At 39.5% G+C, this 27,143-nt stretch overlaps 1 protein-coding gene across 4 annotated transcripts in view; it reads right to left on the reverse strand.

The window, feature by feature from the left end:
• Positions 1-27,143, reverse strand: part of RNF216 (ring finger protein 216) — a 153,050-nt gene that overhangs the window by 89,187 nt on the left and 36,720 nt on the right. For all 4 annotated transcript variants that reach the window (XR_006733186.1, XM_045541257.1, XM_045541258.1 and 1 more), the window contains exons 6-9: positions 19,623-19,725; positions 18,308-18,472; positions 8,974-9,088; positions 1,654-1,793 (exon numbers count right to left, since the gene is read on the reverse strand). Coding sequence is in view for 3 of the 4 variants with exons in the window: in XM_045541257.1 (XP_045397213.1) it covers positions 1,654-1,793; positions 8,974-9,088; positions 18,308-18,472; positions 19,623-19,725 (523 nt within the window). In the remaining variant the exon portion in view is untranslated. The remainder of the gene's footprint in view (positions 1-1,653; positions 1,794-8,973; positions 9,089-18,307; positions 18,473-19,622; positions 19,726-27,143) is intronic.

Consider the following 27,143-nt stretch of genomic DNA (forward strand, 5'->3'; position numbering starts at 1 on the left):
GAAGATGTTAAGTAAAAAAACCTGTAAACCAAGTTGAAACAGTTATCTCAGCATGAATTTCCACAAAGAAAATAAAGCACCTTGGAGAAACTGCTGATTCCAGGTGTGGGTCAGAGACAGATGAACTAAAATCCACCCACCAATTTGCCAATGCTTTAAGTACTTTTATGATGAGATCAATAGTGATATAAACGAATAAAATTCTGTGATGGGTGGATCAAGAAAACAACTTCCCTAAAATTCTAATTTCTGCTTGAGATCTACAATTTTTCTTTTCTCAGCTCCTCCTGGAGAGATCTAAAATTTTATCATTGGTCACAAATAATGACTTTGTTCATTTTTGAGAAAATGTCTGCCAAATACCTAATTTTGAATAATCATAGTTTTTGTCAGTCATTTTTAAAAGTAAAAATGGTGTTCTGTGAAAAAAAAAAAGTGGCTAATTCAGCTGCTTGGGACTCAATCACACAAGTACTTTTCCTTGATACAAGCTTCACATCATTTTGTATGCAACACAATCACTTCATGCACAGTTCCTATTTTGTCACATACAATATTGAAAAGATGTTTTCAAGGCTCAAAATTGACTAAAATGATTTTTACTGCTTTATCAAAGACATTTTCAGGTGAAACTGGCATTTCTTAAAAATTTGAGTGGCATGGTAGTGAAGAAAATAATGATTATAGTTTTGTACCATTGGCCCAATTCATGCTAAGGTACCACTGCTTTTGCTCTATTGGTACAAACTCTGTAGAGTGAAAAAAAGCAAATACAACTGACCCTTGACCAATGCAGGTTTGAAATGCATGGGTCCACTTACACTTGGATTTTCTTCCACCTCTGCCACCCCTGAGAAAGCCAGCTCAACCCTTTTTCCTCCTCCTCCACCTACTCAACATGAAGACACTGAGGATAAAGACCTTTAGGATGATCCACTTCCACTTAAAGAATAGTAAACACATTTTCTCTTTCTTATGATTTTAACATTTTCTTTTCTCTAGCTTACTTTATTCTAAAAATGCCATGTATAATACATATAAAATATGTGTTAATCCAGTGGTCCCCAACCTTTTTGGCACCAGAGACCGGTTTCATGGAAGACAATTTTTCCACAGAAGGGTGGGGTGGAGCTCAGGCAGTGATGCGAGGGATCGGGAGTGGCTATAAATACAGACGAAGCTTCACTTGCTTGCCTGGTGCTCAACTCCTACTGTGTGGTCCAGTTCCTAAGTTTCATGAAGACAATTTTTCTACTGATGGTGGGGTGGGGTTGGGTGGAGCTCTTCGGCCTGGTTCCTAACAGGCCACTGTGGCCAGGGGTTTGGGGACCTCAGTGTTAATCAACTGTGTTATCTGTAAGGCTCCCAGGAACAATATACTAATAGTAGCTAAGTTTTGGGTCAGTCAAAAGTTTTACTTGGATTTTCAACTGTGTGGAGGTTGGTACTCCTAACCTCCATGTTACTCAAGGGCTGACTATAATGTCTTAGCATCATTTTAAGATATGACCTCACAGACCCCTCCCCACCAAAGAGTCTTGTGGAACCCAGGTATCTGTGGGCCGCACTTTAAGAGCTGCTAATTTGTATTAATCCCTAACAGCAAACCAGAATCCCAGAAACACATTCCAAGACCACAGCGCATCTTCCTACCTCTGCCATCTCTTTGATTTTCTGCTCATAGAACTCCTGCTCTTGTTGCACAGCTGGAAGGAGGGCACGTCGGTCATAGGACCTACAATGTCGCCGCTTATTTTCCAGAAAGAACATCCTCTTTTCTATTTTTATGTCACCTAGAAGATATATGACAATGCAAAATCATACAGACAATTGTTTGCTAGGAATCTAGGCCAGCCATTTCAAGTCTTCTGTGGCTTTGTCCCCCACCTATTCGTGGCGGTTTGTTCTTTATGACTTCTGTAACGTATTCTATCATCTGGGAAGACTGGGTTCTGGAATCTATCGTGCACCCTTTTGACTCCTCACCCAGTTATGCTCCAATTGGAGAGCCTTTCCTATCCTGTCAGTATTGCACTGTGTGAATATACCACAATTATTTACCCACTTTACCTAAGGACTTTTGGGTTTACTGTTTGGGGTTATCATGAATAAGGCTACTTATAGCTGTTTATGTATCTGTCTGCAATTCAGGTGGGAACTGCTGGATCATGAGATATGTTTACTTTTAGCTTAGAAAATAATGCTAGTTTTCCAAAGTGGTTGAACCAATTTACACCCTCCCTCCACCAGCAATGTATGTGAGCTCCATTCACTCTACATCCTTACCAACACCTGGTAGCATCAGCTTTTAATTTGAGCCATTCTGGTAGGTGCAAATATACTGTATGAATGCTTTTGGATCTTTTATTTTGAAAATCTTCAAATATACAAAAAGTTGAAAGAGTAGTACCTAGAATCACCACAATGAATAACATTAGAATAAAAGATGGCAGAATAACAAATATGCAATTGGTCTGTTTAGATTTTGTATTTCTTTTGTTGATTTGGTAATCTGTTTTCAGGAAAACCATTCTATCCAGATTTTTCAATTACTCACAAGTCTGTTGTTGGTAATCTCTTTTGATTTTAACCATATTTACTGTATCTGGTTCCTGATACATTTTATTTTTATTCTCCTTTTCTCTTGTTCATTCTTGCTAGATTTTTTTTTTTCTTTTAGAAATGGTGTCTCGCTATATCACCCAGGGTGGAGTGCAGTGGCATGATCATTGCTCACTGCAATCTCAAACTCCTGGGCTCAAGTGATCTTCCTGCCTCAGCCTCTAGAGTTCCTGGGACTACAGGTGCATTTCACCATGCCTGGCTAATTTTTTTTTTTTTTTTGGTAGAGATAGGGGTCTTGCTATGTTGCTTAGGCTGGTCTTGAACTCCTGGCCTCAAGAGATCCTCCTGCCTCAGGCTCCCAAAGAGCCAGGATCGCTAGGTTTTTTAAAATTTAAAATTTTTATTCAGAAAACCAGTTTTTGATATTAGGAGAGTAACAAAGCAGTGTTAAGAGGGTAGGCTTTGAAACCAGATTGCCAAGGTTGGAATCCTAGCTCAGCTACTCACTAGCTGTGTAACATTTGGCAAGTTATTTAATTTCCCTGTGCTTCAGTTTCTTATCTGTAAAATGATAATAATGGCACATATATCTCATAAGGGTATTTGAAGTATAAATGAATTAATCCACATAAAGTGCTTAGGAAAGTGCCTGGTACATACTAAGTGCTCAATAAATGTTAATTACTATCATTATCATTTCCATTTAACTTTCAAAAAATCATTTTTGCCCTTTATTATTTCTTCTTTTGTCTTTACTCAGTTCTTTTTCTGGCTTATCAAGTTAAAATATTAACATTTACTTTTACTACTTTATTTTAAAAATAAACGCAATAGGGTGCAATGGTATGCACCTATAATCCGAGCTATTCAAGAGGCTGAGGCAGGAGGATCACTTGAGCCCAGGAGTTCAAGTCTAGCCTGGGCAACACAGTGAGACCTTGGTCTCCAAAAAAATAAAAAAAAAAATAATTAAGTGCAATTAAGTCTAAAAATTTCCCTGTAACTTCTTTTCCTGCATCCTATGACCTGTGATATGTATTTTTTAAAATTAAACCTTTTATTATTAATTTTTTAAAAATTGAAGATTCACATGCAGTAACAAATAGAAATCTTGTGTATCCCTTATTTAGTTTCCCCCAATGGTAGCATCTTGCAAAACTATGGTACAATGTCACAAGCAGGACACTTAAAGTGACAGTCAAGATACAGAACACTTCCATCACAAGGATCACTCCTGCTGCTGTCTTCAGAGCCACACCTGCCTCTGTCCCTCCCACCGGGGCACCCTTTCCTCAACCCTGTCAAATGCTGATCTGTCTTCCATCTCTACCATCTCACATTTTAAGAATGTTAAATAAATCACACAGTATGTAAACATTTGGGATCAGCTTTTTTACTCAGCATAATTTTTTGGAGATTCATTCAGGCTGTTGCATGTATCAACTGTTTGTTTTTACTGCTGAATAGTATTCCATGGTATGGATGTGCCACAGTTTAACCAGTCATCAGTTGAAGGGTGTCTGGGTTGCTTCTAGTTTTTGGCTATTTTGAATAAAGATGCTATGAACATGTATGTAAGGCTTTTTTGTGAACATAAGTTTTCATTTCTCTGGGATAAATGCTCAAGAATTCAATCATTGTGTTGAATTATAGTCTCGTGCTTAGTTTTTAAGAAATCACCAAACTGTTTTCCAGAGCAGCCACACCATCTCACACCACCACCTGCAATGTATGAGTGATCCAGTTATCTGCATCCTCCCCAGCATTTAGTGTTGTCAATACTTCTTATTTTGGCCATTCTGAAAGGTATGTAGTGATAGTTGTGATTTTTTATCTGCATTTACCAAATGGCTAATAATGTTGAACATCTTTTATTTATTTATCTGCCATCTCTATATTCTCTTTGGTGAAATCTCTTACATCTTTTGCCCATTTTCTATTTGGATAGTTCGTCTTTCTACTGTCTGTTGAGTTTTGAAAGCTTTTCATTTTCTAGATAATAGTTCTTTGTCAAAGATGTGGGTTGCAAATATTTTCTCCCAGTGTACAGCTTATCCTTTCATCCTCAATGTTTTTTGAAGACCAAAACGTTTGAATTTTGATGATGTCAAGTGTAAGAACTCTTTGTCTACCCCTAGATCATGAAGACTTCTGCTTTTTCTGAAAGTTGTACAGTTTTATGTTTTGATTTAATTTTTGCATAAGGCATGTATGAATACCTAATTGCTCCAGAACCATTATTAAAAAGGCTTTCTTTCCTACCATGAATTGCTTTTGCACCTTTGTAAAAAATCAGCTGGGGACTCAAATGTCCATCAATTGATGAATGGATAAATAAAATGCACTATACCCATAGAATGAATATTATTTGGCAATAAAAAGGACCAAAGTACTGATACATGCTACGTAGATAAACCTTGACAATATTATGCTAAGAAGCCACTTGCAAAAGATCATATACGGTATGATTCTATTTATATGAAATGTACAGAATAGGCAAATCTATAGAGATGGGATCTATAGTCGCTGCCAGGGATTGAGGGGAGATAGAGGGAAATAACTAGTGACTATTAATGGGTTCAGGGCTTCTCTTGGGGGCAATGAAAATATTCTAAAATTAATTGTGGTGATGACTGTACAACTGTAACTATACTAAACATGGAACTATATATGAATTATATCTCAATTAGGCTCCTTATATATATATATATATATATAAATGTATATATAGTAAAAAAAAAAAAACACTATTTGTGTGGGTCTACTTCTGGATTCTCTGTTCTGTTCCACTGATGTGTCTATCTTTCCACAAACACCATAGTCTTGCTTATTGTAGCTAAGTAATAAGTCTTAATCAAGTAGATTGATTCCACTTTATCTTCTTCAAAATTGTTTTAGCTCTTCTCATTCCTTTCCTTTCCAGATAAATTTTAGGATAAACTTGTCAGTGTCTACAAAAAATCTTGCTGGGATTTTGAAGGGAACTGCATTAAACCTCTATATCAATGTGGTGAGGACTGACATTTTTACTATGTAGAATCTCCTGATCCATGAACATGATATTTATTTAGTTCTTGAGTTTCTTTCATCAGTGTTTTGTAGTTTCCATTACATAAGTCCTGTACAAGTTTTGTTAGATTTATACCTAAGTATTTTTTGGAAGAGGTTGTAAACGGAATTATATTTAAAATTTTGGTTTCCACATGCTCATTGCTAGTGAATAGAAGTTATTTATAGGTACCTCTTACACAGTAGTTTCCCCCTTAACTGCTGGGGATATGGTCCAAGATCCCCAATGGATGCCTAAAACCTTGGATAATACCAAACCCTCTACATACTATGCTTTTCCCTACACATACACGTTTATGATAAAGTTTAATTTAGAAATTAGTAATATTAGTATTATTAAGTAAAATAAGGGTTACGTGAACACAGCACTGTAATACTACAGTTATAGATCAGTCCATCTGATAACTGAGAAAGCTAAGTGACTAATAGGCAGACAGTGTATATAGTGTGGATAGGCTGATGATGTCCCAGGTCAGATGGCTCCAGATTTCATCACACTAACTCAGAATGGTGCTCAATTTAAAACTTACAAACTATTTATTTCTCGAATTTTCCATTAATATTTTTGGACTACAGCTGACCTCAGGTAACTGAAATCATGGGTAAATGAAACCACGCAAAGTGAAGCCATGAATAAGGGGGGACTACTGTACCCTGGAAACTTGCTGAACTCATTTATTATTAATAGTTCTAGGATTTTGGGGGGTACATTCTTTGGAGTTGTTTATGTAGGCAATCATGTCATCTGCATAAAGATACGGTTTTATTTCTTCCTTTCTGATCTATACTGTTAGTTTCCTTTTCTTTCCTTTATTTCATTGGCAAGAACTTCGATAACTATTTTGCATAGCAGTAAATAGACAATATCTTTGCTGTTTTCCCAATCTTAGGAGAGCGGATTTACCATTAAGTATGACGTTACCTCCAGGCCTTCTTGTAGATGTTACCAAGTTGAGGAAGCTCCCCTCAATTTTTAATTTTCTGAGAGTTTAGTCATGAATGAGTATTAAATATTATTAAATGATTTTTCTACACCAAGTGATATGGCCACGTAATTTTCTTCTTTGGCCTATTAACATGGTGAACTATACTGATGGGCTTTCAAATACTAAACTAGTCTTGCACTCCTGGAATAGACCCCACTTGTACATGGTATATAATTCTTAAAATATATTGCTGGGTTCTCTTTGCTAACATTTTGTTAAAGATTTTTGTACCTCTATTTATGAGGGATATTGGTCTGTAGTTTTTGTGGTAATGTCTTGTCTAGTTTTGTTATATCGGCTTCATAATGGTTAACACTGGCTTCATACAATGAAATGTTTCCTACTCTTCTATTATCTGTAAGAGACTGTGTAGAACTGGTGATATGTTGTATTTTTTTCCACCGATTAAGAGGAGATATGCTGTATTTTTATTGATGTTCACTTTACATCCAAATTCTAACCAGACTCTTCACAAGAAGACTGTGCAACAGTCAGCAGATAATACTATAAAAAGGGCAGAGGAGGGAGAGCCACACAACATATAGCTCAAAGAGCAGGGCTTGGATGGAAAACAAGCTGAAAATGTGAACAATGGGATTCCTGGAACAGATGAGGGATTTTTTGCCTATGTGCTTATGGAAAACTGTTAAGAAAGACTAAGTGTGAGTCATAAACATTAAACTACTAACATAAATCAAGTGTATTTTCTATTTTATACTTCCAAGGTCCTTAAAGATCATCTAATAAGTACTATTTAAGAATCAGTATCTAAATTAAAGGGCTGTACCTAAAACAATGGGCTGAAATGAGTAAGATGAAGTTAATAGGAGATGTGAGATGCAGCAAGACTGAAAGAGAGAGAGGTATGTAATCTAACAGAAACGTAGGTGTAAAGACCAAGGCTTTTTAGCAGTGGCATAGTGGTCACAGTTCATTGTAACCTTGAACACCTAGGGTGGAGCAATCCTCCCACCTCGGCCTCCCAAAGTGCTGGGATTACACGAGTGAGCCACTGCATTTGGCCCTAAGATCAAGGCTTAATGTGTGTCAGTAGCAGAACGTGTTTTGATTTTTAAAAGCTTAGGCATTCTTAGACTGTGTGGATGGAAACATAGAATCTGAATCCCACTGTCGTCGCTATGGAGCAGACCTCATGTGGAGTACAACATACAGACTCACACACCCAGACTTTCAAAGAGACCCTGACAAATGAGCAAAGGGCACATGCAGAGAAGGTCAGTCAGGCTGATGAAGGGGCAACAGCCAGATTAAGAGTCTCTCTGGAGGCAAGAACTACAACCACGGCAGGAAATTTTAGGAAGGTACACTTTGGCTTAATATAAAGGAAGAACTTTCTAAAAGATAGAGCTCACCAGCAAGGAAGTGGACCACATTACAAAGCAGTACTTTCCTTTCTCCACCACTAGAAGTCAGAAACAAAGACTGTATGGCTATGTACGAACGAGCATGCCTGGTCTAAACTGTGGATAAATCCAGCTGAATGAAAAACCACCTACGCACTGTCCCTGCTTCATTCTGCCACAGACCAGTGAGAATGTCACGTCAGAAGACATGTCTAAGGGACCTCAGGAGTCACAGCCTGGGGGATCTTCTTCTAGATCCTCAAGAGTTCAGAAATTCAGATACTTTCCAACTCTACAGTTACCTCAGGGAGTTTCCATTTAGTAATACCTGAAACCAAGTTTGGCAATTACATACACATGCGACAGAAAAAGAGAGAAAAGGAGAATAGTCCTGTTTATGACATGATCTATAGAAAAAGTTGTAGTAAACTCTTTCACTGGACACCAGAAACTCAGATGAAATTTGTTATAAAACTTGACAAGTTTACTTTTTGGGGGATCAGACTTGAAGTAACCTCTTTGAAAGGGCTTTCAGTAGTTATTCCATAGTAAGAATAATAAGATAGTAGAGAAATATGTGGCTATTGGCCGATCTCTCCGGTGCATAAGTGACCCTCTGCAGTAAGCCATCAATCACTACTCTAGGTAGTTTTTACTAATGATACAGCCAATTCTCACCAAGCCTTCAGGACCAGTTTTTCCCCAAGCTTAACAGTGGCCCCAAACACTTTTCCACATGTGAATTCTCTAACATTGCACAAAATTTTCCTGTTACAGCGTATCCAAAGTAGGAAAAAGGACAACTGCAGCCACTTTTTCAGATTTTGATGTGCCGCCAAGAGAGTACCAGTCAGTCACTCCCTGAGTTGGCCTGGCCGGGCACTTAGTAAGTAGCTGTAACCTGACTTCCTTCACTGACTTCGCGGGAAGGGAAGGGCTAAGCATTGCAGCTTCACACACTGCCAGCACCACACACAGTCTGTCATTACCTTGTTCAAATTTGAAATCGATGTAAGAATACTGATTCATTTCTTTTCTTTTCTTCCTTTTTCCACTGGTTTCTGGTGATAGCTCCTGCCATTTTTTGATGGCGTCAGAAAAGGCCTAAAAATTGAGAAAAGGACAGGTTACCTTTGTAAATGGAAAATCAGAAAATGTGCAACATTGGCAATCCCCAAGTCTCATTCTGACTCAGTCTCAGCTATCTCCCCTGCACGGCTTACCAGAAACAGGCAGTAGCAGCATTTCACTGTTTTCATTTTCTCTTTTATGCACTACTTTGGTGGTGGAATCAAAATGTTTACTGACAGATTAAAGGGTGACTTAGGAAGATAAAAGCTGTCCAAGCTGTCCTTGTGTAAGTGGAGGTTAAATCACAGGACAAAGGGCTGCTGAGTTACACTCTGTAAGCACATCTTCCATGTTGCTTCTCTGGTCAACACTCCCTGTTGACTCCACTAACTTCCTTCCCACACTCTTCTTAGGTGTACCCATACCCAGCCCCCCCCCCCCCCCCACTGGAGCTCAAAATTCCTATACTGGTGATAGTTCCTTTTCTTTCAGCTTCTCCCTCTCTTCCACCTTTCTATTTTGCATGTAAAAGTGCTCATCTCTGCCATCTTAGAAAAAGAAAAGAAAAGACTTCCTTGATCTCATCCCCCTATCAGCTGCTGGTCCCTTTCTTCTTCCCCTTTGCAGCTGTGTGGCTTATCAAAGAAGCTGTTTATGTGTTTTCTCACCACCTTACCCCTCATGAGCATGAGCTTTCCAGCTGCCTCAGTCTGGCATCTATCCTCCCTTTCCACCTGCTAATCCACACCTACCAACGAGGGGCTGTGCCTACCATCTACATTTTAGTCCTCATCACACTAGTCCTCTTGCAGTATTTAATAAGGTGGACTGCTCTCCCTCCCAACTTCCTCCCTCCTCTCTGCCATCCTCTACTTGGTCTTCACATGTTGGGAGTCCCCTCTTCCCACCTGATACTCTCTCTAGGTACCTCGCCCAGGCTGGTGAGGTGACCTTCCATATACTGATGACTCAAATCCCATCTCCAGCCCACATTTCCAACCTTTCTAGTCCATTCAACCACCCAATGAATTATTTTCACTTGAATGTCTCCCAGAAGCTAGTCAGTACACTGGCAAACAATGTTTCCCGGAATGAAGTCATGATTCTTTCCCTCCAAACCAGTTTTTTTTTTTTTTTTTTGAGACAGAGTCTCACTCTGTTGCCCGGGCTAGAGTGTCGTGGCATTAGCTTAGCTCACAGCAACCTCAAACTCCTGGACTTAAGCGATCCTACTGCCTCAGCTTCCCAGGTAGTTGGGACTACAGGCATGTGCCACATGACTGGCTAATTTTTTCTACATATATGTTTTTTAATTGGCCAGATAATTTCTTTCTATTTTTAGTAGAGACGGGGTCTCGCTCTTGCTCAGGCTGGTCTTGAACTCCTGACCTCGAGCCATCCTCCCACCTCGGCCTCCCAGAGTGCTAGGATTACAGGTGTGAGCCACCACGCCCGGCCTCAAATCAGTTTTTTACAGTATTCCTCACCCCCATAAATGACACTAACATCTTCCACTCCCCCTTTCACTTAACTCCTACTTGGGTCTGTGATTAAACGTCACTTGCTCAGGGAAGCTCCCCAGGAACTCCTTAGACTACCTTAGGTTGCCTCCTGTTTCAGTCTTTCAAAGACCCTGCATTTTTCTTTCAACATCTTTACTACCGTTGCAATTACATATGTATTTGTTTGTTTCTCTGTTCAGTGTTATTACTCCACTAGAGTGGGAGCCTCTGGAGGACAAGGAAGTTACCAGAGCTCAAAGTGTTATCTTTGGCAACTTGCACAGTTCGCACGTAATACTCACATGGGGAATAATGAATAGTTACAGATATGTATGTGTTACAGGCAAGATGCCAATAATCACATTCTGAATCTGTTATTCTAGATAAACAGCTATGTATCCCTGTGGTGAAATCGTAACAAAAGAAAACATTTGAGCTACAGAAGAGGAAGGATCATCCTTTCACCTTATCTCCATTCCTTCCTTTCAGATTTTTCTACCATTACCTCATTTAATTCTCACAATAATTCTCTGGGGTAGGTATTACTTATTTTATAGTAGAAGGAAAGCAAGGCTTAGAGAGGGGAAAGAACTTGCCCCAGGTGTCAAACCTTAGTGAAGGTTAGGATTTGGCCTCAGGTCGGTCTTGGAACTAAAGCTTCTCTTTTTGACAACATCACCTTGTCCTCACAGATATATTGAGTGAAACTTCATCAAAAGCTGGCAAAATTCGCCTTGCTACCTTTCCACCTCCCCAACCAACTCCTTCCATGGCTGCAGAAACGTGGCTTTTTATTTCTACTCTCTTGCTTTCTATTTCTTCTTTCTGAAATTCCCACTACCAGTGGTGTACCCCACAAATCTTAGGCACTAATCTTAAAGTTACATTTTTGTACTCAGTTGTAAGACTACTAATATCTACCAAGTTTTACCTAAAAGTAAACACCCCACCCTGGAACTATTGCTGTTTTGCAAAAACCCAGGAAAGGAAGTAGACTGGCTATTTTAAACTACATTTTTAAAATGAGTTAATTAAAGGGTAGGTGTCATTCATCAGCAAGTAACAGGCTAGAATGGGAACTCATAGCTCCTGCAAGGCAGCGGTGCACTGGGTTCTTGACCACACCACAAAGAGGCACCTGACTACGTGCCTATGAGGGTCATTACCTTGATCCATTTAAATACCATTTCCAGGTGGCAGTCTCATGTAATACAGATATAAACTGGTACTTGTGAGGAAACTGCATCTTAAAAAATGTTGACTATAAATTAAAGGAGTCTCCAAAATCTTAATTTAATAGTTACTAATATATTATCAATCATCACTTAATACTGACTAAAGGCCTAGTTAAGAAGACCAGATTATAGAACCAGATTACAGAATGAGAATTCCTTCCTTCTTAGACCTACCCACCCCAAAGGCCCCACAGTTACTTTTCATGCCTCTTAGCCTTTGTGTGTATAGTTCCTCCAGTGAAAACATCTTTCCTTCAAGGTTCTGCTCAAATGACATCTTCTTTTTTCCTACTGCTCTCAATAGCTTTATTCACCTGCTTTAGAACACTCATCACACTTTTAATCATGTCTCCCCCTTACCCTCCGTTTTCCCAAGCAGACTGAAAGCTCTTTGGAAGAAAGCTAGTTTGCAGTTTTTCTGTTTTTTTTTTTTTGTTTGAGACATAGTCTCACTCTTGCCTGGGCTACAGTGCTGTGGCATCAGCCTAGCTCACAGCAACCTCAAACTCTTGGGCTTGAGCAATCCTACTGCTTTAGCCTCCCGAGTAGCGGGGACTACAGGCATGCACCACCATGCCTGACTAATTTTTTCTATATATTTTTAGTTGTCTGGTTAATTTCTATTTTTTAGTAGAGACAGGGTCTCGCTTTTGCTCAGGGTGGTCTCGAACTCCTGACCTTGAGCGATCCTCCCACCTCGGCCTCCCAGAGTGCTAGGATTACAGGCGTAAGCCACCATGCCTAGCCTCTACTTTGTGTTTATAAAGGAAAATAAAAAATCTGAGAACCCACCTCCCCTCCACCCCTTATGCAAAAAGCAAGATCACCCTGGAGGCTGAGTCATGGAACACTCCCTTCCAAATGAATAGCTGTTACTATTATCATGCATTAGCCAGATCACCAGGGAAAGGTAAAAGGCCTTGGGCATCTATGGAGGACACCCCAACAGATCACTCATAAAGATATTCCTAGCTGGCCTACTATAAGCAAAGATATGCAAATTGTAGCTTTAGGTCTGCGATGAAGCCTGACTCCTAAAACCAAGGTCAGATTCCACGCTCATCTTCCAACATGCAGAACAAAGACAAGATTCCTCCACCCACCTAGAGATATCTGCATAACTGATTCTTCCTTTGCTCCCTTTTTCTCTTCAAACCTTCACCTTATCTTAAGTAAAACATAGATTTCCAGAAAGTAACCATTTGCCTCACTGCCTTGCTTTCTCCCTCCTTTTTCTTTCTGTATGCCCTCTCTCCTTAAATACTAAGTTTCCAAATCTCTTTTCGGAGTGCAGAGATGCTTCTGTGGTTTGTGCTTTTCCCAGGAGTGACCTCAAACTTTGGCTTAATAAACCTCCATTGATTGAGATCTTTGCCTCACTCACTCATTTTGGGTTGTCATGTTCTACTGTTCCTCAAGGTCTAGGCCAGCACCCACCAAGAGTTAAGTACTCAAAAAGCCCAGGAGGAGGAATCTAGCAACAAGAGATGTTCAAGAGTAATTTTTCGGCTGGGCGCGGTGGCTCACGCCTGTAATCCTAGCACTCTGGGAGGCCGAGGCGGGTGGATCGCTCGAGGTCAGGAGTTCAAGACCAGCCTGAGTGAGACCCCGTCTCTACTAAAAATAGAAATAAACTATCTGGACAACTAAAAATATATATAGAAAAAATTAGCCGGGCATGGTGGCACATGCCTGTAGTCCCAGCTACTCGGGAGGCTGAGGCAGTAGGATCGCTTAAGCCCAGGAGTTTGAGGTTGCTGTGAGCTAGGCTGACGCCACGGCACTCACTCTAGCCCGGGCAACAAAGTGACACTCTGTCTCAAAAAAAAAAAAAAAAAAAAAAAAAGAGTAATTTTTCTATTGTCTGGCCTTTCTGTCCCCAACTTGTTCACATTCGCAAGTCAAACAGCCACTCAAGGTATTAGTTCTGAGACTCAGGATACAGTCTGGTAAGATTTTTAGGACATCTGTGACAATGGCCAAAGTTCCTTCAAGGGATGACCTGCAAATACTACAATGGGTGTCACTTGTGCCTGGTGGGAGGTGGGAGAAATCTAGTAGGCCTGGGGAGTAGAGATCTTGAGAACTACCACCTTGGAAGTTAAAGGCAGGTTTAAAAAGACAGCCCAGGCCACTAGGATTAGGCTTCATGGAGGGGCTTGTGTCATTCATTATGACATTCCTGGTGTGTGGCCTGAGGAAGGCATTTAACAAATTGTTTGAAGGAAAGCTGTAGTTACATCTGTGGCAAATTATCAAGAAAACTGGAGGGGAAATAATTTTCATCTCAGTGGAACTATCAGTCAAGAGTGAATATGTAAACCAAGACAGAGAAATTTGTCAGATCTAGAATACAGGGGTAAACCAGGAGAAAGGCAAAGAGAATTCCCAAGAAGATGGCGAATGGAAGTCTTGATGACAGCTAATGAGGACAGACAGAGGAAGGTGGCTGGGGGGATGGGTGTGAACTGAGGGATTAATTGGCAGCTCTGACAATAAGCACAACTGTGTCTGAGCTGAGCTGCAGTGTGTGGAAACACTTAGCTGGAGTGTCAAAGAACAAAAACAAAACCAAAAGAACAGAAAACCAAAGCAAATGAAAACACTGAGGCAACTAACTTTAACACACCCCCCCCAAAAAAAAAGAAAATTCAAGAAAAGAATATTAGCATACTACATTACCTGCCCTAGCAGTGTACATTTCCACAGTCATAATAATGAAAACTCTGAAAACAGATTTAATAAAAACTGTGTCTATTGAAAAGATGAGAGTGTGAGTGAGTCTGAGTGTGTGTAAGACTCAGGATCCCCATCTACCACAAGGAAAGCTACAAGTACTTTTGAAAGCTGATGAATCAAGCATAAGCATATGTTCACAAATATGGAGACAAATAGAAGATATAGGTAAAAGAGTTGAAAGTTGCCTCAGGAGAGTAGAGGAAAAGCCCAAAGAAGGGGCCTTTAGCCTGCCATTTAAAAAATTATACATAAGCATTTTAGCACTATTTGATTTTTGAAACTATGGAAATAATTACTCTGATACAAACAAATATTCATTTTGAGAAATATTTCCTGCTGTGAGTTTTAAAGCTTTTACTTGTTCTCTTCAATTTAGAAGTTATTCATTGAAAACACAGCACAGGCTGAATGGGGTGGCTCATGCCTGTAGTCCTAGCACTCTGTGAGGCCAAGGCAGGAGGATCACTTGAGGCCAGGAGTTTGAGGCTACAGTGAGCTAGGATGATTCCACTGCACTCTAGCTGGGGCAACAGAGCGAGAGACTCTGTCTCCAATACCTCCCCTCCACCAAAAACAACAACAACAACAACAAAACCCCACTTAGCACAGTGGTGCATGCTGTAATCCCACCTACTTACTCAGGAGGCTGAGGTGGGAGGATTGCTTGAGGCCAGGAGACCAGCCTGGGCCACACAGTGAGATCCCGTCTCAAAACAAACAAACAAAAAACGCTTAGCAATGAGATAGCATTTTTGTCCCTACAGAGCTTTATGATCAGAAAAAAATTAAAAAGCATAGAAGTTTTGCAGCTATACTGGGAACTCCAAAAAGCCTATTTACAGGATACTCCCATAAAAAGAGGTGAGCTAAAGTACCTACAACTGCACATGTGCATGCACACATGACAGAGTCTCCCTACACACGGGGCCTCCACACTGCAGACTGGAACAGACCAGAGTAGGCCTGTTTGGGTCACAGCCCTCTCCAGCTTGAATTCAACGCTGTAAACCTAAGGAGAGTGAGTCACCAGAAGGCTCTTATACCATTACACTAAGGACTGCGATGACAGTACAAAAGCTTGAAAATTGTTCTGTGGCACACAGAAAAAAAGTGTGAAGGGACAGGAACTTGTTTACTGAAACCTGACATGTACTAGGCATGTGTTACGGGCTTTACATACATGTTGTTATCTAATTATTGTAATAGATATGTAAGACAGCCATTATACACTAAAAGAAAACTGAAGCTCAGCATTAAGATACTCAAAGTCACAGACTAACAAGTGGCAGAACTGGAATTAAAATTTAAGACAAACCCCATCCCCCCAAAACCGAAAAAACAAATCTGAGTTTGATCAAGATTCGACATCTAACTACCAATTTACAGGAAATACAGGGGACAGAGGGGCCAGTTAATGACACTAAAGGGGTGCAATCAGTGGACTCTAAACTGTCTAAACCTATAGGATAACCAATTCATTTTCCAGAAAATAAATTACAAGAAAAAATGAAGTGTGCAGAAGAAGAGAGATTACAAATCTCTACAGAGCATAAGAGATTTAAGTAACAATCAACCACTGCAATAAGCAAATTTTACTTGGAACTTGATATGACCAAACAAGCTGCTGAAAGGATTTTTGACTCATGCAGAGAAATGTCAACACTGACTCGATTATCTGATGATGTTCATTTTGAAGGTATGATAATGGTGTTTTGATTATGTTTTTAAAAAGCTTATCTTTTAAAGATAAACATTGAAATATCTGTGGATAAAAAAATGAAATGTATGCAATTTGCTTCAGAACTGCCTGGGAAGGAAGAAAATGGGTAGGGGTGGAGAGGAAACAAAATTGAGCATGAGTTGATAATGAAGCTGAACAATGGGTGATCAGGGGCTTGTTATAACACAATCTTTACTCTTATGTGCAGGATGTTTATGATAAAAAGTGGGGAAAAAAAAAAAGTCCAGGGAAATGTACCAGTCTCCATAGTGAACATGACTTCCCCTAAATATCATGTTTGGTGGTGGCCTAGAGAATCTGTGCTATTGGTATAATTAAAAAAAGTTCTGAGTGTGTTTTTCACTCTCCTGTCCACATGACAGTCACTTTCTAAAGGGCAGAGCCCTCACATACCATTTGCAGACAGCAAGGAGGGAAAAGTTCTAAATTTTAACTGGGCACATTGTGTTTTAGCTTCTGCCAAACATTATTTCCTGTTAAACACTCCTCTGTAATTCAAACAGCTCAAACCCACTCCATTTCAAAACCCATATAAATTTCTAAACTACCCACCAAACAAACAGATACCATAAAAAATATAAAGGACCAAAAAAATGAGGAAAGGAAGGTATACACAAGGAGAATGGAGTAGCTCTTAAAGCAGACATAGTGTCACAAAGAATCACGTGATTAAAGCAACAGGAAGAAGCTCAGGAGAGCAAACGGATAAATCCCCATCTTAAGCTGCCCAAGGACTGTCTGGTCTCCAGAAGAGTTGCAACGTAGCCACAAAACCCTACGACCTCCCACCCAAAGGAGTGGGCTGTGGGATGATGAGCCAAGGAGCCTGCTGGCACAGCTCCTTCCATGGGACGCAGGGGTTCCCATTCCTGGGCAGGAACATTACTAACAAGGACCAACCTACCCCAGACCAGTGGCTGTCTGAATTTTTCTTGGGGCTGTCTAGGAACCGCTAAAACAGTAAAGATACCAAGCAGAGCCTAAGGATGAAATAGAAATAGCCCTTTCTGATTTGTGTCATTATTTTTTTTGGAAATACCATTCACTTTTCAATGACAGTACAAGCATCCTTTGTTATACAGCATGCTGAATGAAATTCAGAAGTAAAAAGCACTAACTCTATTCCCTTGAGAATAATTTTTCCTAACATTAACCTACAATTAGGAGTTTGCTTATAGTTGCCTTCATCTTGTTGGCAATCTACTAGAGGTGGAACCTCAGCATGAGCCACATTCAGCTGGGTTCACCTTCCTTCAGGTAAGACCCAGTGAGTATTTTAACCATTAAAGTAACTCCACATTAGTTTATCCTTTGGAAAAAAAAATTGATTTGCTGGGAATCACAAAAACTTCAGCAGAGAACACCATTTAATGGCAACAAGGGAGACCAAGAGGAGTAAGCCAAGGATTCTGCTGGTGCCTGCTCTTCCATCTGGCTGATGGCCACTACTAAATGGACACTGTGTGGTATACTCCACAGAAGGAAGTGTGTCTGTGCTACTCACCAGGAACCAATACCCATCTAACCCTCTGAACAGAGGCCCTTAAGAGGTGTCTTATTTAGGGCCCTGGGGCAAAAACACTGCGAGCTGTCAGTAGCTACCTACTCTCTTCTGAGGCAAACCACCATTCACTGGCACTACTGTGCCCCTGGGCTCTTTAAAGACCTTACCGCCTGGCACTGAAAACTGGGTCACCTGGGGATGGCTATGTGACCTGGCCCAAGTGAGAAAGAAAATCTGGAAGGAGCAGGATTGGAACACACCTTCCCTACTCCAGTCATCTGCATTCCATGTATTACCCTCCATGCTTTATGCTCAAACCAGAACTTCTTTGCTTCTCATCTATTATTTTTTTCATTCAGTTCTTCCTGGTCAGCAAATACCTTTGTCTATTTCTCTTTACCCTGACAAATTCCTTAGCTCTTTGCCCTCATAAACCATCCCAATCTCTTCAAGCTGAACTCTTCCTTCTGTTATCAGGGGAAGGAGTAGTCAAGAGAGGTGTGACCACGACAGGAAGACCAAGAGGAGCACCTTTCGAGTGATTGCATAGTGTCCCTTGAGCTCGTGCAGGGCCCACTTGATGTCCTGACTGCTGAGCATCTTGAAGTCGGCCATGAGGAGGTCAGCAGCCTGGATGAAGCAGCGCTGGTCCAGGGGAACCAGCTTGGAATAATCAAAAAAGTCCACCTGTGGCAACTGAAACGAGAGAGAAGTGTGAATCAGAGGCCGCACAGTGCATTTCCCATGGGGAAATCATTTTACAACTCACACATTATAGGAAAGAATAATCTTGTCTGTTCTCCTAAGTCTTTATAGAGAGGTTACCAGCCCTGTAATGGAAATGAAGAAATACTGGCTCAGGGAAGTTAAACAACCTGTCTGGAACCCACAGACTAGCTTTACTAGTTAGAACTGGTAAAGAAGCATAGCTGGGGATTTAAAACAATCTCTTAGTCATCTTCTTTCCCCAAAACATTTAGAAAAAATTATTTTTTTCCTGCTACAGAATATGCAAAAGAGACAGTCAAAAGAACCTGTGGGAGTAGGAAGATCAAGACTTCAATGAAGTTCTGAACTATACATCCCTTCACCAAATAACATACTAACGCTAATTTGGATCACAAATGAAGACAATGATTAAAGTTCATAAAAACCAAACCGTTTACATCTTGACATAGATTTGGCTAGACAGGTATATGCACCGTACACAAATATCACATCAAAGGAAAAACTATAAACCGGTATTAAAATTCAAGGATGATTTTCATGCTTAAGTATTTATAGGGAAGCATACTGATGTTTTTGTAATTTACTTGGAAATGCCTTGTAATAAAATAAAATGTAAGAAAGATGTACTGATGGACAAAGGACAGATGTAGGATACAGTAGATACAGTAAAATGCTAACTTTTTAGTAGTATCAGTGGTGGGTACACAGGTGATCAATGTAAAAATATTTTAACTTTTGTGTATGTTTAACAATTTTCATAGTAAAATGTTAGAATCTCGGCCAATTCTTATTTCACTTTAGGAACTTGCTTTGTAGGATTAAAGATATGGAGGATTTGTTTAATTCTTTGTGGGAAAGGGAAGATAAGGTTTACGACGACAGGAGTTAAATACAGAATTCAAAGTAGCTCAGTCTGGGAGATCTCACTAAAGTATAGACATATTCTGAAATCTCATTTTCCCCTGCTAGTCTTTAAAATTGTGTCCTGATTTGCAAATAGAAATCTTTGCACTTCCCCCCCAAAAGTGTCCTAACAAAGCACTTTTTTCCCATAAAAATGACCCATAAAGCAGAGAATTCCCAGGTGGAGACTGCAGAACAAGAGCACGACACTTGCCTCTGTCTCGTCCTGGCCGGCCAGCAGGCTGCTACTGGGGTTTGTAATGATTCTATCTTCTCTCTTTGGATAATCTGGATTTTCCAGAAGAAAATTACAAAGTCTGCAAAAACAAATGATGTCACGTTCACACTGCTTCCAAATCCCACACCCGCCTACTGTTTCAAATGTAATGTCTGAAAAATAAAGTCGCTAGTTGTATATTACCACTGGCCTATCAAGGAATTTTAAGATGTTTGCAGCCAGAAAAACTAAACAAATAAATAAAAACCAATTACACTGAATTTCTATCTTTGTGAAAGATAAAAAGTTTAAAAAGCAATGAACAAACTGATGAATGCAAACTCCTCTGAAGTTTCTCTATTAATTGGGTATTGATGTAATAAATTCACTGAAATTATTATAGGTTAAACTGTATGGAACTGGAGAATTTGTAAGAAAAGTAGCTACTGTTTGTCAAGAAAACCATAAACAAATAAGAAGTGGGAAAGTGTGTATATTCACATTTACAAGTAAAAATAATTTGCTAAGAGACTTAATAAATAAATGAAATACAATACTTTTCCTAATCCTACAGTAACACAAATCTCTACGGTAATATAAATCGCTATGAGCCATCTGAGTTATGCTCAGTTTATTTAGCTAACTGTAAGACTGATGAACTGACCATGTTTTTATATGAACAGACTAACTCTATCAAACCCACTCGCCTCGTCTATTATTATTACAATACTTCAGAAGTAAGGATATAGAGAGGAGGCATCACCACCCAGACTTAACAAATGTTAATAATCCAGGCTCTTCACCCTATAACACAATCAAATCAGATGACAACCTTGGGATGACTGCACAGTATTGAGGACAGCATGGCCAGGGCACAGCCCTAGGCACATGCAGTAGCAAGAAAGCTTCTTTGCTCAGAGGGCAATGAGGGGTTCCCCTCTTCTGACCCCTACTTCTTTCCCTTGCTCTTGCAGATTCTTAGGATGACCCCACCTGTCCCTGGATGCCCCACCCATAATTCTCACTCGTCTTCCTTCTTCCCAGTTCTCTCCTGCCCAATGTCAACAGTGCAGCCTATAATAATAGTGAGACAGGTCTAGCAGGAAGAAGACAGAGGAGGTACCCAGCTCTGGCTCCTTTTCTCACCCAGGTGCTAGTGTTTGGGGACTGGAAAATGGAAGGGTATGATTATTTTGCCCCTGGGTCCTCAGGCATGGCCCTTTCACAAAGCCCTCTCCTTCATCCTGACATCGCAATACCTTTTTCTTCACTTTCACTTCCAGGAGCCTCCTATGCTTCTCATCTCCAAGTTCCCCTCTTCCTTATGACTGCAGCCTGCCCATTCCAGGGAACGCAGGGCCAGAAGTCCAAAAAGGAAAAAAGAAAGCAAAATCCTCTTCCTATACTATAGTGTAGCAAAGGGAGAGAAAAGAATTCTGAGCACATTTTCCTTTAAAATCATTGTCATTGATGGTGAGTCTTTCTTCTAGAATTTATCAGTGTGCACTGTAGGTTGTGTAGATCTTTGAAGGCTGACCTGAGAATTCACCACCAATAAAGATCCTTTATCTGGGGGGAAAAGCCTGGAGTTCCAAACAACTCCTTGCACATGTACACCGTGCACAGCCACAGACCAGAAATGGAATAGTACCTGTATTTATCCTTTAAAATTGTCTATTTTTATATATTTTCTCAAGTATATGATACATAAGTACGCCTCTGCATGATATAGAGGTAAAATAGCAGGTACAATTTTTTGAGAAAACAAACATATGTTAGAGGTTCTTCTCTTCCCAATTCCTTTTATGTAACAATATTAAGAACTTTATATACTGAAATGCTACAAAATGTGGAGTTCCACAAAGCACAAATCAGAAGCTCTCACTCTGAACTGTTAAAATTCATTTCCAGTTTATTTATTTTATTTTATTTTTGAGATAGAGTCTCACTCTGCTGCCCAGGCTAGCGTGCCGTGGTATCTGCCTAGCTCACAGCAACCTCAAACTCCTGGGCTCAAGCAATCCTATTGCCTCAGCCTCCCGAGTAGCTGGGACTACAGGCATGCGCCACCATGCCCGGCTAATTTTTTTAATATATATACATATATATATACATATATATATATATATACATATATATATATATATTTTTAGCTGTCCAAATCATTTCTTTCTATTTTTAGTAGAGACAGGGTCTTACTCTTGCTCAGGCTGGTCTCGAACTCCTGACCTTGAGCGATACTCCCTCCTCGGCCTCCCAGAGTGCTAAGATTACAGGCATGAGCCACCGCGCCAGCCCTCATTTCTAGTTTAATTCCTTCTCCACTCTTACCAACAGAACGTTCCTGGAGGTTAAGTGACATTCAGTGGCACAGATAATGAAGGATAAGGTTTCCTTTCTTCAGAAACAAGCTGTAGCCCCTCCACTAATACTTGCACCCTGGGGCAAAGCAAGTGCAGAAGCTTGTCAGACTCAAATCTGCCCACCTCTTTACATTATCTCATGCTCGATCTGACCTGACATGCTGATGACCTAGAGAAAGCACTCCTGCTAAGCGAGCCAGGCTTATATTCTATTTTTGGTCCTTAGATAGTTGTTGCTGCCTTCATCCAACTGAAGTTGTACCATATGTGTCTGAAAAGTCTTAGCTAACCAGTCAAAGAGTAGACTGCTGGCCATATGAGGTTGTCTAGTGAATAGGCTCTTTCTGCTTAAAGTGGCCAGATGGTTCCATCTAAAGATGGACATAAAGAGACTGAGAGTCAGCTACAACAAAATCCCAGCATGCTCAACTTGGCTTTAGGCCTCATTCTGGGTCTACATTGACAACATTTTAGCTTAGCTGTGAAATTAACACTATCCCAGGAGCCCAGGGACTAACAGAAAGGAAAGAAGTAGGAAAACCAGACTCTGGTTTGAAAAGACTCAACACAATTACTGTATACTCCCTGGTCTTTTGGATTTCATAAGAATTTTTTGTGTTTAAGGATCAATGTTTGCTTCTGAGTGACACAAAAAGCAGAGGGTCACTAGGTCCCTAAAAATAAGGACAGATATGAGTCTCAGGAAGTAAAAGAACAGAATTGTAACAGAATCTGTTGATTATATTTTACTGATATTTTACAGACAACTAATATTGAAGATATTTTTAAAAAACCAGTTATGTTCATTTGTAGAAGGAGAAGGAAATACTATAGTATACTAAATTTCTATGGAATTACTTTAATATTTACTATAAATTGTTAAAAAAATACTGAAACATATTTCATATTGAAATCGCTATTCTCCAAATGTGCAAAGTTTATACTTTTCTCCATCATTTATATTTCCTGTAATGAACAAACAAGTATTACATTTCATAACCAGGAAAATATTAACCAAAAAAAAAAAAAAACCACGAATTTTGAGAGTAAACAATTTACATGCAACAGAAATACAATTATTAAACAAGTATATGAAAATCACAGCCAACTATCAAAGAAATGCAACTTCAAATATTAGACTACTTTATGCCTAGTTAACAACAACAAAAAATAACATCATTACTCAATATTGTTCAGGGACTGTTAAAGCAATTCACACAAATCTCTAAAAGGTACATTAACTGGTACGAATCTACTGAAAAGCTATTTCAAGGACCATGAATTTGTTCATAAACTTTAACTCCAAATTTTAACTTTTAGAATTTCATCATGTAGTGAATAATAAAAGAAGTGGTGTTATATGCAGAGTAATGTTCATCAGAACTTAATGAAAACTATGAACTAATAAAATACTCAACAAAGAAGAAAACTCAATAGAATGGATATTAAAGGTAATCATTATTAACACCATGAAGAAAAAAATAGAAAATATTTTTTACTTAATGTTATTTCACAAACAAGGTACCCAAAGTTGTATTTATCCTCTGAAAAAAATCACGGTTTCATTCCAGAAGAACTAAAGGGGTACATAAAAATAAGTTGCTTTTTGACTGAGTGGAAGTCTAGGAGATAACATTTCATTGTAAAAATGTAGTTATCTCTGTTCAATTTTGCTGTGAATCTAAAACTGCTTTAAAAAATAAAGTTTAGGCCGGATGCAATCGCTCATGCCTGTAACCCTAGCACTTTGGGAGGCCAAGGCAGGAGGATCACTTGAGGGCAGGAGTTTGAGATTAGCCTAGGTAATAGCAAGACCCTCTCTAAAAGATTAAAAAACTAGCTGGGTGAGGTGCACATTTGTAGTCCTCACGATTGCGTGAGCCCAGAAGTTTGAGGTTGCAGTGAGCTAAGATGATGCCACCGCACTCTAGCCTGCACAACAGACTCTGTCTCAAAAGAAATAAATAAAATAGGCCGGGCGTGGTGTCACGCCTGTAATCCTAGCTCTCTGGGAGGCCGAGGTGGGCAGATTGTTTGAGCTCAGGAGTTCGAGACTAGCCTGAGCAAGAGCGAGACCCTGTCTCTACTAAAAAAATTCTAATTAGTTGGACAATTAAAAAAAAAATATATATATATATAAAAGAAATTAGCCAGGCATGGTGGTGCATGCCTATAGTCCCAGCTACTTGGGAGGCTGAGGCAGAAGGATCGCTTGAGTTTAGGAGTTTGAGGTTACTGTGAGCTAGGCTGACACCATGGTACTCTAGCCCGGGCAACAGAGACTCTGTTTTAAAAAAAAAAAAAAGAAAGAAAGAAAATAAAAAATAAAGTTTAGTAATTTTTAAGAATATACTTACTATCATGCCATCAGACTCCCCAAAAGAAAATATTTTAAAAGCTTAAGATAGTACTTTCACTTCTAGTAATGGGAGGCCAATTCTCCCCCAAAAGATGAGAAACAAGACTAAAACAAACAAACAACAAGAACAAAAAAACCCCAACAACAAACAACTCTACTAGAAGACAGAGAGCAGTAGCCAATGAGTTGGTTGAAGCCAGGACCTGGGACAGAGTGGAGGCTCAAGAGACTTTCATGTCAATGTCCACAGCTGCATTACCTGAGACAATCACAAAGGAGAACTAACTCATATGCCTACTGAAAGTGAAGGGCAGCCAGGCACAGTGGTGTGGGCCTGTAGTCCCAGCTACTCAGGAGGCTGAGATGGGAGGATCACTTGAGCCCAGAAGTTTGGGGCTGTAGTGCGCTATGGTCACGCCTGTGAATAGCCACTGCACTCCAGCCTAGGCAAAAGCAAGGCCCTGTCTCTTAAAAAAAAAAAAAAAAAAAAAAAGGTAGAGGGAAAAATTTAATTATAGCATTTTGATATAAATGGAACACTACCTAGCAATGAAAATACATGAACTGCTGTTATACACATGACTGAACCTCATGAACATAATGCTGAGCGAAAGAAGCCAGACACAAAAGACTACAGACTGTAAGACCCTTATATAGTGTTCAAAGATGACAGCAATGTTCTACTTCTTGAAGATTTCTGGGTTGTGGTTACATTTTTTGCTTTATAATAAGTTATTGGGCTGTGAATCTTTATATTTTTCTGTATGTGTATTATAGTCTACAAGAACCAGGTTTAAAAACATACACAATAAGGAGTATGGAGACAGGTTTGAGAAGAGAGAATAACTGGCAAGTAAAGTAACAAAATTGCTTGCTTTTCCAGTAGTATGGAAGATTAAGTACCCAGGTAGAATCCCCTATTGAAAAATAAAAAATGCTGAATATGTTTTAGGTTATTCAAAAACTTCAAGACAGGAATCTAAAGTAACGTTAGATGGACACTGCCCCATGGCACCTGACAAAAGCAAAAGCAAATCCTCTCTGAAGAAACCAATTCTACCAAGACCTCAAGACGAGAGCTTAGCATCAAATTTTTAAATATGGCCAAGTGCAGTGGCTCATGCCTGTAATCCTAACACTGTGGGAGGACAAGGCGGGAGGACTGTTTGAGGCCAAGGAACTTGAGGTCAGCCTGGGCAACATAATGAGACTCTGTCTCCACAAAAATTTTAAAAAATTAGCTGGGCGTAGTGGTGCACACACGTAGTCCCAGCTACTTAGGAGGCTGAGAAGCAGGAGGATCACTTGAGCATAGGAGATTGAGGATGCAGTGAGCTATGATCATGCTATTGCACTTCCAGCTTGGGTGACAGAGCAACACTCCTGTCTCCAAAAAGAAAAGAAAAACAAAATAAAAAACAAACTTACAAAATATGTAAGAAAACATGGCACCATGGGAGCCAGCAGAAACAACAAAATAAGATTCCCAAGAACTTCAAATACCAGGAAGACCACACAAAGAAACTATGTTTATTGTGTCTAAATAAATAAAAGGATTAAAAATACAAAGAGTAAAACACGAAAAAAAATGACCAAGAGAATTAAAAACTAACATACAGTAACTAAAATAAAGACCATGGTGGATGGGTTAAAAGCAGATTACACCCTACTGAAAAGAGAACTGGTGAGCTAGAAGGCATCTCTGAAGAAATCATCAGGAATGCATCTCAGAGACAAGGAGGTGCGGTTGAGACATGGAGGACAGGGGAGGAGAGGAGGATTACAGAAGAGAGGAGAAGGAGAATGGGCAAAGGGATTGCTTGGGGTGAGAATAGCTACGAAATTTCCAGAACTGACCAACATCACCAATCTATGGTCTGGTACGGTCTAAAATTGTTGCGCCTACTTGAGATATATATTAAGTGCAAAAATATCTATACAAAACTGTTTACTTCACTTAGAATTATTTTTTTCTTTTTATTCCAAGGATGCCTGGATAGACTTACTATTATAAGTAAGGCTAGTGTTACATTTAAATTTTTTTTATATGTATATTGTAGGATAAAGAAAATAAACTTATTAATGTTGTTAGAAATCAAGTTTTTAGTGAAAGAAAAAACATATAAATGTAAAAACTGAGAAAAAAACCTCAATGTTAAATTTGAATTAGGAATTATGCACATAAAGTTTTGATTAAAAAAATGGCGGCTGGGCGCAGTGGCTCATGTCTGTAATCCTAGCACTCTGAGAGGCCGAGGTGGGAGGATCACTTGAGCTCAGGAGTTCGAGACCACCTGAACAAGTGTGAGACCCCATCTTTCCTTAAAAAAAAAAAAAGAAAAAGGAAAAATTAGCCAGGCCTCCTGGCTTGCGCCTGTAGTCCAGCCACGCAGGAGGCTGAGGAAGGAGGATCATGTGAGCCCAGCAGTTTGAGGTTGGTGTAAGCTAGGTTGACGCCACAGCACCCGGGTGACAGAGGGAAACTGTCTCAAAAAAGAAAAAAGAAAGAAAGAAAGAAAGAAATGATTGTAACTGATCTAAAACATCACTTAAACAAAAATCCTTAAGACCGAAGTTATTTAAAAGAAAAAAAAAAAGAGTAGGAGGACAAATATAGGAAAAATCTTTACAGCAGAATGTCAGACAATAATCTAAGTGGTAGATATATGGGTGTTCATTATACAGTCTTTCACCCTTTTATATTTGAAAATGCTGGGGGTGGGAATCAATGACCTTTTAAATGAGTGAGTGAGATAAAGAAGCTAAAGTGATAAATACATTAAGAATCTTGGATTC

The sequence above is a fragment of the Lemur catta genome, chromosome 2, assembly GCF_020740605.2.
Source record: "Lemur catta isolate mLemCat1 chromosome 2, mLemCat1.pri, whole genome shotgun sequence".
Lineage (NCBI taxonomy): Eukaryota > Metazoa > Chordata > Mammalia > Primates > Lemuridae > Lemur > Lemur catta.